This window comes from Mandrillus leucophaeus, unplaced genomic scaffold (genome assembly GCF_000951045.1).
Source record: "Mandrillus leucophaeus isolate KB7577 unplaced genomic scaffold, Mleu.le_1.0 Scaffold595, whole genome shotgun sequence".
In the NCBI taxonomy this organism is placed as follows: domain Eukaryota; kingdom Metazoa; phylum Chordata; class Mammalia; order Primates; family Cercopithecidae; genus Mandrillus; species Mandrillus leucophaeus.
Window position 1 is genome coordinate 803,349 of NW_012106419.1, and position 12,278 is coordinate 815,626.

At 47.4% G+C, this 12,278-nt stretch overlaps 1 protein-coding gene across 3 annotated transcripts in view; it reads left to right on the forward strand.

The window, feature by feature from the left end:
* SCN10A (sodium channel, voltage gated, type X alpha subunit) overlaps positions 1-12,278 on the forward strand; it is a 97,368-nt gene that overhangs the window by 68,170 nt on the left and 16,920 nt on the right. For 2 of the 3 annotated variants that reach the window (XM_011999480.1, XM_011999482.1), the window contains 4 exons: positions 1,145-1,285; positions 2,913-3,036; positions 4,084-4,238; positions 7,331-7,504. In XM_011999480.1, coding sequence (XP_011854870.1) covers positions 1,145-1,285; positions 2,913-3,036; positions 4,084-4,238; positions 7,331-7,504 — 594 coding nt within the window. The remainder of the gene's footprint in view (positions 1-1,144; positions 1,286-2,912; positions 3,037-4,083; positions 4,239-7,330; positions 7,505-12,278) is intronic. The other variant, XM_011999481.1, reaches the window with a different exon arrangement.

Here is a 12,278-nt window from a genome sequence, read left to right on the forward strand (position 1 = left end):
CAGGCAGGCAAACAGGGAGTGGGGGGCAGCAGGTGAGCAATAGGCCACCTTGAGGTGCTTAGGGATTGTCTTTCACACAGTTGTCCCATGCGCTCTGCCCAACCCGGGCTCTGTGCATGAAATGCTAATGAGATTTCTCTAAGAACAGGATGTTGTCCAAGAGCAAGGCTCATCTAATCTTCACCAGCATCCTCAGAAGTCCTGATTCTTATGTGACTCATTTAGCCAGCTTTTCCCCACGAGTGATATAATAGGGAAATGACACACTCCTTTTGGCACCAACAAATTTAAAGCACATTTAAGCCATTTGATAATATGTATTTTTAAATACTTGGCACTATTCCTTACTACCTTAAGCTGGTATATCAACCCTCGCTAACCTCTTCTCAGTAACTCAGGGCATTCACCTCTGCCCAACGTGGGAAGGCAGGGATCCCTGTGGGGCCTCAGGAACATGCAGGGCTGCTGGTCAGGTCACTAAGTGGTCCAGAAAAATTGTGCTTTGAGTCTGTAGCTTTCCCATAGCCTTCTTCCCTGCAGTCGTCACTTGTGTTCCAGCAGCTGCTGTTATCAGCTGCCATATTTTACATGCCTTTGTCTGGGTGACAGCAGAGGGCAGGGCATCACCATCCCCAGAGTAAAGGACATGAACTCCGTAACAGCTGTCTGCCACTCAGAAGCATTTTCAGTTACTTTGGGGCTCTTAGGGAGCTCCAGATGGCCAAGTTCCCTACAATTTTGACCTCTGGACAAATAACAATTGTCATGGCTGACATCTACTGAGCCAAGCACTTCGTGCAAAGTGTTCTACCAGCACTAACATATTTAGTCACCAAAACAGCTGAATGATGCAGATCTAGCCTTTTGAATTTTGAAGATGGGAAAAACAAAGATTAGAGAGGTTAAACAATTTGCCTAAGGTCACACATCTTACAATTATTGGAACCCAAGGATAAAACACAGGTCTATCTAGCTATAGTCTTCATGCTCACTTCACACTGTGTATGTATGTATATGTATGTACGTGAGTTGCATATATGAAACCCTTGGCTCTGGCAGCCTGTGATGTGCAAGATCCCTTCAAATTTAGAACTGGTCATCTAAAGGTGGGGCCAGGCACCCAGCTGGGACCCTCTCTCACTAGCAGGAGCAGCTGCAGCAAGTTGAGAGGTGTGAGGACCACCTGACACTCAGGAGCCCAGGCGCTGGAACATCTTCTGAGGACCTGGCTCCATACCTGGGTGAGACGTGGAAAGATGAGTCTGTTCCTCAGGCCCCTGCAGAGGTAGGTATGTGAGCTTCCTGGAGAGGTTGGACAGCCAGCCAGACACTGACCAGTGGGCTGGTAGAGGCTGGAGGGTGGGGGTGAGGGTGAGGTATTCCAGACTGCCTTCAACCACATAACCTCATTTCTCATCCTGGGAATTTTTGAAGTCCCTCCCAACCTCCGGCTAATCTGCACAATTTCAACTTTCATCATATACCATTGCTGCAATGGTATCTCACTCCAGGGTGGCTGTAGGGAAACAAAGAAAGAGTGAGACTCTGCAAGCTGTGGGACCTAAGATCGGTTCCTAAACCTCTCTGAGCCTCCATTTCTTCATCTATGAAACTGCATAGGAATGCCTACTTGGTAGGATGATTTTGAGGCTTCAATGATATGCTCTTGTCAAATGTGTAGCTCCTGCCCGAGACAAAATAAGCACCCGGAAAACGGCAGCCAAGAGAAAAGGAAACAAAAGACAATGCACAAAGAAAGTCAAATGTCTTTCAGAGCCAGCAAGTAAGAGTCGGAGGTGCTCACAAATGAGGAAGTTTTCCCTTGATTCTCCCCCGCTTGCTTTTGTCCACGTCATTTTCTTTAGACAAAAACAGCCTGGGGCTGGGGAGGGGCTCTCTATAGGTGAGTAGTGAAGTGACAGCCTCGCAGAGACTGAGCTGGAAGGTCTGAGGTTTAGGATTGCCTTATACAAGGTAAAAATAAATGTTGTGGTTTCACTCACAAATCTTGAAGGAAACAAGCTATAGGGAAATAGGCGTCTATGAAAGTTTAGCATCTTTAATAACACTGCCTTCAATTCAAGAATTTAATTTGACACCTAGCCGCTGAGTGCTGACTATGTGACAGGCACTGGGCTCAATAGAGATAAGGAAGACATAATTCATCCCCAAAGTTATCAAGCCCTTCAGCTTGAAGAATGTCAGCTACTGGCTGTGTGCCCTAGGCAAGGCTGACCACAGCAGGGTAAGATAAGAGGGAGGGCTGAGACGGCATTTGGGGGCTGTGGGTGAACAGAAGCCGCTTGGTTCCCACTGGGTGAGGGCTGTCACATTGTGCACGTGGATGTCATGCTTCTTCCCAAATGTTCCAAGGACACCCCTGGCTAGTTGTCCCTGCTCAGTGTCTTCAGTACACAACTTCTGGGTGTTGGTTTTTTGTTTTTGTTTTCTTGTCCATGACCCTGGCTAGGCAGGAGGGGCCTGACAGCAGCGACAGATGGGGACCCGCCCCACCATTTGGGTCCATTAGCCAAGCTATCAGGTTTACTAATATGAGAGCAGCTTCAACTCCTAATTGAATTCATCTGGAGACATTATAGGGCTGGAGCTGCCAGGAGGGCAGCAGGCCCCTGCAGCATCACTCCATGATTAAATATTCAAGCCCAGTGAACGCTGAGAGTCGTTATGGGTGTAATTACGGTGTCTCGGGCCATTGCCAGCACTCCATCAGGGGCCCAAAGGTTTACAGTCTCACACAGCTAAGCCTCTGGGGCTCCAGGGAGAATAGCAGTGTTCCAGGCCTCAGCTGGCGAGACAACTGCAACGGGTGCAGTTGAACCTGCAGTGACCGTGTTCAATTCCCCGGGCCCCGCGGAGAGACGAGTTCACTGCCCTGGGCTTCTCCCCTGCAGGGAGTGGATGACACAAGCTCCTCCGAGGGCAGCACGGTGGACTGCCCAGATCCTGAGGAGATCCTGAGGAAGATCCCTGAGCTGGCGGATGACCTAGAAGAGCCAGATGACTGCTTCACAGAAGGTAAAGGGACAGCCACAGGCCCCCTCACACTGATGTTAATTAGGGCCAGAATCCAGTTGAGCAAACACTCACCTGGGCACCTCTGGGTCCAGGGCCCTGGCCTGGTGTCCACAGAAGACAAACACGCTGTGCCCACTTGCTGCCTCACTCCCAGGCCTGAGGGCGCCAGCATCAGACACACATGCCCCAGCTGGCAGCAGCCTGGCCATGGTATCTGCATCTCATGCACTATCAGACACCACGTTGAGATGTGGGCCTTCCTCGTTACCCTCAAAAACCGCCCCCTCAGTTCTAAACCAACCCTCTTGAGTTGAAAGGGGGAAAGGTCGTCACCACCATAAACACCACCGAAAACTCTTGATTTGGATGATGAAGGACCCAGAAGAGGGCCGTGATGTATCTGCTTCCCTCAATCTTTTGTTTAGCTCTCAAAAGCAGAACCAGTGTCTTAGTCATCTTTCTCCTCAGTGTTTAGAACAGTGAGACACGTTACATTCTCAATAAACATTTGTGCAATGAATGAATCAAGAGTCCATTCTATGAAGGGAATTGTGGCCTCAAGGCTTTCTAAAAATACATAGAAAAAATGTTTTAAACACTTGAGTTTCTATTAATAGTTTTATTTGACCCTGGGCTGGGCTGGGCTGGACTGGACCTAATTCCCATCCCAGCCATGTTGTGGCCCTCAGTTCAGCTTGGGCTCGGAGCATATCCCCCTCAGGCACCCCCAGGCTCATATCCTGTAGCTTGTCTGTTTTCCAGGTATAGGTGGGCAGAAGAACAGGGACCACTGGTGCCATCTGTAAGAAGGATATGGCTAGGAAAAATACCAGAGTGGGCAAGACTGATGATGGAGAGGAACACCTGCAGGTCTGGATTGTGGGACTGTCTGGAAGGGACCCCTCTTCTTCCATATTCCAGGAAATAATTCTTTTCCAAGGGGATGACAAGTGGGTTTCCTAGCAGAAAGGTTTCTCTGCAGCAGGAGCAGAAATTATCCCCTTTGCCCAGTGGCCATCACCCACCATCAGTCACCTCTCCCCACAGGATGCATTCGCCACTGTCCCTGCTGCAAAGTGGATACCACCAAGAGTCCATGGGACATGGGCTGGCAGGTGCGCAAGACTTGCTACCGTATTGTGGAGCACAGCTGGTTTGAGAGCTTCATCATCTTCATGATCCTGCTCAGCAGTGGATCTCTGGTAAGGGGAGGCACAGTCCCTGCCTCCAAATCCTCCAGATAGGAATCTCGTACAATCCAAAGGCCCTGGAGCTGCATCGGTGGGTTCTCCTGACTACTGAGCTGAAAGTCCGCAGCCTGTCACTAGAAGGACAGCTGCAGCCCAGGGCGAGGGTCCCTCTTAGCAGCAGGGCATGGGAGGTGTTCAAGGTGCCCATGCCATGGCCTGCCACACCTGGCTGCAAGCATTTGAGTGAGTGAGTGTATGCATCCCACTGCATAGTAGGGAAACTGACACTCAAAATGTTTAAGACTTGTCCAAGGTCACCCAACTCGTCAGCAGCAAACCCCAGCTTTTCCCTTACTTAATCCCGAAGCCCCTGGCTTCTCACCCTCTGACCTCCCCAACCCACGGCCTTCTCTGAAGGCCTACAGTACAAAAAGGACTGTATTTCCTTATCAAACCACTTTCAAATGCTACTAATTACTCCTTTAAAGCTCACAGAAAATCATTACAATAGCAATTCTCAAAATTTAATCTCCCAGGAGCTTGTTCAAATGCAGATTCTCATTCCATAGATCTGTGGCAGGGCCTGAGAATTTGCATTTCCAACAAGCTGCCAAGTGATGCTTGTACTGCCCTCAGTGACCCACGCTTTGAATAACGAGACCTTATGGGAATAGAGATTCAGAGTTGGGACACATCTCTAAGGCCCTGGCTGAATACTGGGCTTTGTAGAGCAAAGAAGGAAGGTTCTCTCTGTACTGTGGCTTAGGCTCCTTATACAATCTCAACTACTCGGCCAATAGACCAAGGTAGACATAGACACAGGAAGAGACAACATCCTCAGTTGTTTGCATTTTCTAGATGAGGAAGTTGAAGCCCAAAGGCATGAGGGGCTTCAGGTAATGAGTTGAAGGGCTGGGAATAGAGTCCAGGGTCACAGCTAATTCGTTGAAGGGCTAGGACTACAGCCCCACTCTTCTGATTCACGGCTGCGTGTTTTCACTCATCTTGCACCTCGTGTCATTTACTCTCTAAAAACAACCTACTAAATATCTGGGCCTCAATCTAAATGCCAGATTGCCCAGGAAGGGTGACAAAACTGCTCGGTGCATGGCCTCAGCCTTAGGGAGGAGCACAGGTGTGGGACAAGGCAGGATTTGAGAGGTGGGAGGAAAACTAGGGTGGCAATGACGCAAAGCCAAGGGAGAAGAGAGTTTTGGGGCAGGGACTGGTCTGCCATCTTGGGTGCAGGGGGGAGGGTGTGACAGCAGCTGCAGGTGCCCAGTGCCCTGGCACAGGGTGGTGATTGTCCACACGGACCTCAGCACAGTGTAGAGGCCAAATTGTAGGGGCAAGAGGGGGCTGGGCAGTGCTTTCTCCACACCTACGCTCATTTCCTTCCAGTCCTCCTGGATTAAAATAATAACCACATGTGCTGTTGGCCAGGTGCACTCCTCACTACCTCATTGGCTTGTGGGCCTTCTCTCCTCATTTCACTTCTCTGCTCTCCCTTGCTCCCTCCCTTCTCTCTCTAACCCCCTTCTCCTCACACCTCGGTCCACCCCCCACATTCCCAGGAGGAAGCTCAGACCTGCAACATTGCTCCAGCCCAGCCCGCCCCCCTGCAGCTCTCCCTTCCCTCCCATCTTCTTCCCCATAGGACTGAACAGGCTGGCACCAAATTTAGCCCTCTTTAGGCTTTCACTTTGAGTACCTTTTAAAAATAACATGCATTTTCATCTGACAAAGTAAAGTACCAAAAAAATACTTGGAAATTATAGAAAAAGGTAAAGAAAAAAAAATCATCCATTTCCCCATCACTCAAAGAGAAGCTCACTTTGAAAACATGCTGGTATACCTCCTTCTCATCTTGCTTATGCATAAAATATACACATATTACAAAAATAAAGCCACATATATGCATGCTAAAACCTCAGTAAATTTTCTCAGTAAATATTCTCATATTATCTCATTTAATTGGCTCCAACATATTCCTTTATAATTTATTCAATCAATCCCTATGTTTCCTTCTAATACACATTGAATATTCCCTATGTGTACTCCCTCAGAGACATTGGATAATCTCCTGTCTTAGTCCTGGTCCTAGACACAGAATCAGAAGCTAAGAAAAGATACGGGTTCAGTTGAAATCCAGCTTCAGCTGATCCCACGGAAAGCGCTGAAGCACAAAGGGCACCACAGAGCTGTCCCACCTTGGGGCAAAGGAGACAGCCTTGTAAACCCCCCTGTCAGTGTCCCTGGCTGAGGGCTGCCCCAGCAGGGAGGATAAGCATTTCCCAAGGTGGACAGTTCCCCCCAGCTCAGCAAAGCCATCAGGAAAAGGGGGTGTCTGCATCCATGAACTATTAGCAGCCGACATTCCCAGCAGATGAAGGATGGGGCACTGGCCCCTTAAAGAGGACCTGGGTGGGCGCCAGCAGCCTCCAGTGTCCTTAGGATTAGTGCTTGAAGGAGGAATTGCTGGGTTCCTGAAACCTTTGAGTCACATTGCCTATTTGGCTTCACACAGAACTGGTCAGGTTTTCACTCCCGCCAGTCACTTGTAAGAGTGGCAGCTCCCCACAGCCACAGCATCCTAGGCTTTCCCCCATTCTTTTCCATCTCCACCAGTCTGATAAAAGAAAAACAGCATCTTCTTTTAATTTGAATTTCCTTGATTACCAGTGAGATAGAACATTCTTTTTCAGAGGTGTGTTGGCGATTCTTACTTTCATTTTGTAAACTGCCTGTGAACATCCGTTGATGCTTTTATTTTTAAACAAAGTCACTGTTAGCATCCCTTTGGTTCACTTCCAAAATCCAATTTGAGAAGGTTTTCTTTCTCCCTTGCATTCAGCATCCCTGCAAGTATCAGCAGGGCTGTGTGTCCCCGTTGGCCCTGAAGAAGTCATGCTTTGTATCTCACAGTACCTCCTCCACTATCCCACTTTACCTCCCCACAGCAAATAAAATGCTACCGGCAAGCTGACTACCAAATCCCCTTCCAGGGACTGTGGTCAGGGCTGGCTGGGTCCTTCCCTATCAGTCTGGGTGCCAGTTCTGTGGGTTCAGGCAGACTGCCATTCTGCATCCTTTCTTCCTTCCAGGCCTTTGAAGACTATTACCTGGACCAGAAGCCCACGGTGAAAGCTTTGCTGGAATACACTGACAGGGTCTTCACCTTTATCTTTGTGTTCGAGATGCTGCTTAAGTGGGTGGCCTATGGCTTCAAAAAGTACTTCACCAATGCGTGGTGCTGGCTGGACTTCCTCATTGTGAATGTGAGTGGTTCAGTGGGAACACGTGGGGTTTGGGGTCCTGCCCTCTGACTCCTGGCTGTAGCTAGTGCAAAGGTAGCTCAGAGACTTGGCCCTCAAGGGCTACTCCAAAGAAAAGCTTTGAGCAATCTAGTGAGGAGTCTGAGAATAGCCCCGACACCCATGAGTGGTAAAGTCCAGGCAATACATGACTGTGACACAATAGTGACTGTTAGGTGAGTTATTAGGTCTCCATTCAGAAAGATCCCTGCAATCCTCTGCATTTTTACATCCAAAGTGAGATGACATATGCAGCTTTCAGAGGTCTTATGGCCCTGCATCCACAGATGGGGCTTCTGGACCTCGGGGAGCCATGAACTGTGAGCACAGAGGATCTTCCCACCTGCTGTTCTGTGGTCGTCACACCTGGCTGCTCTTTAGAATCCCTGAGGAGCTCTGAAATATGCAGTGACCGAACACCACTACCCCAGAGATTCTGATCTGATTGGTCTTGGGTGGGGCCCAGGCATCTGTATTTTATAAATGCTCCCAGGCATTTCCAAGATGTAGCCATGGCTAAGAACCACTGAGCTTATACTGCTGCCTCCTCCCCAGTAGGCCCTCCCTCCCCCAGAGGGCCCTTTTGGAGAGGTAATGAGCTGGAGTTCATGTGTTCACACTCATAGTAACCTGTGGCCAGTAGCCCGTGCATTAGGGAATTGACTGTGTGCTTCTCACACATCACACGTGTGATTCCTCAACATCATCTCTTCCTCATCTTAACCACTTCATTGCTGTATCACTGTCTAGGCCCCTACCTTCTTTGCTTTGCTGCATGGTTACCTAAGTTATGTGTTCACTGCCGCATAGCTGAGGGTTTCTGCAAGCAGGGTGAGGCATGTGCTGTGTTGGTCTCTGCCTGCCCCACTCCAGCAGCTGCCAGCAGCAAGGTCTGCCCAGCAGAGGTGTCAGGAAATGTGTCTGTATTTGGTGCTTGCCTCCTGAAGCTGGATGAGGTCCAGCACGGAACATTCTGTCCAGCCTCCTGTGCTGGCAGGTCCTCCACAGCAGGCCTGTGCATTCAGTTCTCTTCTTCCCTGATGCACTAGCAGCTTCAGGCCACTGTACTACAAGGATTAGTTGTGAGACCTGAAATCTCAGTCATGGATGATAATTCTGTGCATATAAAATAATTATTCATAAATGAAAGGAAAATTATTTATTCCTGTGTCCCACCCCTTTAGGGGCACAGTCACTCCTGCTTATGCTGTTGTCACCAGTCTCAGTCCTAATCACCTTAAACGGTCACGCACTCATTTTATCCATCTTCCTACTGATTCTTCCTTCCAACCAACCATCCTTCCTTCCATACATTTCTCCTTTCGTATCCAACCATTCAGTCTTCCTTTTTCCTTCCTCCCAAACATCCATCCATCTTTTTTTTTTTTTTTTTTTTTTTTTTTTTTTTTTGAGACGGAGTCTTGCTCTATTGCCTAGGCTGGAGTGCAGTGGCCGGATCTCAGCTCACTGCAAGCTCTACCTCCCGGGTTTACGCCATTCTCCTGCCTCAGCCTCCTGAGTAGCTGGGACTACAGGCACCCGCCACCTCGCTCGGCTAGTTTTTTGTATGTTTTAGTAGAGATGGGGTTTCACCGTGTTAGCCAGGATGGTCTCGATCTCCTGACCTCATGATCCACCCGTCTCGGCCTCCCAAAGTGCTAGGATTACAGGCTTGAGCCACCGTGCCCGGCCATCCATCCATCTTTATTCCTTCCAGCTGTACATCTCCATCAGTCCTCCCCTTCCATCCATCCATTCCCATTCTTCTTTCCCTCTTCTCTTCTGCCCAATCATTTATTCTAAACTTCCATCTATTCATCATCCTTAACCCTTATATCTTTCTATCTTTTGATTAATTCTTCTAAACAGCTGTCCAGTCATCTAACATTCTGTTCACTCATTCATGCATCTTCCATCCAAGCTTCCTTCTACTCACTCATCCTTCTATCCACTCATTCTTCCATCTTTCCATTCTTGCTTCAACCTATCCGTCTAGTCTTCCTTTCTTCCACTTATCTGTTCATTCATCCCTTTCACTTTCATTCATCATCCATTCGTCCATCCTATCAACCTTCCAGTCATTCACTAATTTATTTCATTCATCTATTCTGTCCAAATCCCCATCTTTCCATTTATGCATCAGTCATTTTACCCAGCCATCCATCCTTCTCTTATCCACCTATCTCATCTATCCATTACTATTCCCTGCTTTCATAATTTTTCCTTTCTTCTTTGTTTCTTCCATCCTTCCATTCAACTATCTATCCTATCCATCTTTTTGTATCTGTTATCTTTTTAAAAATTTTAAATACATTTTACCGTATGTATTTGTATTAGTCTATTTTCATGCTGCTGATAAAGACATACCTAAGACTGGGCAATTTATAAAAGAAAGAGGTTCAATTGGACTTACAGCTTCATGTGGCTGGAGAAGCCTCACAATCATGGTGGAAGGCAAGGAGGTGCAAGTCATGTCTTACATGGATGGCAGCAGGCAAAGAGAGAGATTGGGCAGGGAAACTCCCCCTTACAATACCGTCACATCTCATGAAACTTACTTGCTATCATGAGAACAGCATGGGAAAGACCTGCTCCCATGATTCACTTACCTCCCACTGAGTCCCTCCCCTCCCACAACACGTGGGAATTCAAGATAAGATTTGGTGGGGACATAGCCAAACCATATCAATATTTAAGGGATACAAAATGATGTTATAAGATATATATATAGTAAAATGGTTACTCTAGTGGAACATATTAACATATCCATCATTTCACATAGTTACCCATTTCTCCCCCTGTGGCAAGAGCAGCTATAATTACTCAGTAAGAAAAATACTTAAAACAATATGCTATTATTAACTATAGTATTCATGTTATACATTAAATTTATCCTATTTATCATTGTATCCTTTAATTCATCCCTCTGTAAAATTACCCTTCAACTTTTCATCCAGCAGTACTTCCTTCTTTCCTTCCTTCTAGCCATCCCAATGCTCCTATTTTTCTTCCATTTGTCAAACGTCTATTTATAACTATTGAATACAGGATTGCCTTATGAAGTGCTCTGGAAGAAACCGAAGCACAGAATAAATACTCACTATCTCCAGGATCTTACACTTTAGTCTTTCAGCAGACAAGACACACACACGGAAATAAATGTATTGTAAGGGTGAATGTGTTGAGCACTACTAGGGGCAATTGGTATCTTGGAGACAAAGAGACATAAGCCTTTTTCCACTCTTGGGGTGGGGTGGTTGAGAAGGCTTCCTATGGGAGGTGGCATTAGATGTGGGGCATAGAAACAAGCAGGAGCAAGAAGCTGCGAGAGGACTGGGGAAGGCCCGTCTTAGCTAAAACCTGACCCTGAACAAAGGCACAGACACAAGTATGCTCAGGGAACAATTTGATTTGAGTAGAATGTGTGGGTGAAATATCACTGGAAAAGTAGGTTGTGACCATATGACACAGGCTACAGAGTATGGAGCTTATCCTGAGGGTGATAAAGTACCAGTGAAGTTTGAGAGTTAGAGAAAGACATGATCATAATCAGATTTGCAATGGAGAATAGATACATGGATGCAGTACTAGGGCCTGGAGACCACTTGGGAGGCTAGTGGGTTGAGCAGTGAGAATGGAGGTGGGCTTGGGTGGACAGACTTTGCTGGAGAGGCACCAGCACCTGTCTGCCCCAGCTGCAGATTATCCATGTGAGGCAGACTTCCCAAGGGGCTGAGCAAAAGACTGAATAGGGTTCAGCATGGAAATGGCCCCAAACCTCCCTGCCCTCAGGCACCCAGGCAGCTGGGTTTCACCTGCCGGTGTCTGGAGCCTTACATGAATGAAGGAAGGAGGTCCCTTCCATTCCAGTTGTTTGTCCTGGTAGAATAAGCCATTCATCCAAAGAATGGGCATTGCTTGGGGCCCTGTCACTCAAGTATAAAGCCCTTCTTTTCTGAAGCCCCTGTGTGCATCCCGCCTAACTGCCAGGATAAGCTGAGTCTGAATTCAGCCCACCATCCGTGGCGTAGCTAAGATCTCACAGCACAGGGTCATAGCCCGTATCTATGACATCTCCCTGGAACCTTCAAAGTTCCTAGCAGGGGAACTTTTTTCATGTAATTTTCTGTCCTTTGCAGTCTTTGGACCACCACTTAAAGAAAACTGACAGACCAAAAGGGGTTCACAAGTCAGTCATTATTTCTCAGATATCTATTGAAGCTGGATCTCATGGACCCATACCAGAAACTTTTTGAAGAACTACAGAGCTATCAGAACTTTGGAATTCTCTTAGTCTGACTTTTTCATTTTACAAAGGGTGAAAGTATCCTGGACTAGCCGGGCACTAACCCAAGGTCACAAAAAATCAGGGGTCAAGAGGGAATTAGACCCCACCCAAGCCACTATTCTTTCCACCCCACTTCTCTGAGCAAATATAATTGAGACTACTATATTCCTTAGAGTGGACTCTCAGCATAGCCCCTAGAAGGGAACATCATGTCTCCAAGTCTCTGAAAATCTATTTCAAGGTTGTTGAGGCCTGACTGCTGCCCCTAGAGGGAAAAGGAAGAGTTGATTTAATACACTGGAAGCTTGGCCACCTATATACCAGAGGTTGGTGATGTTTGAGACTGAGTTTTTCCTGCCCAGGTTGTTTAAGAGAGTGGTGAATAAAATTTTTAATAAAAGGGAAGAGACAGAATTCTTTCCAGACCTCTCATTGGAGTTCCAAATAAGG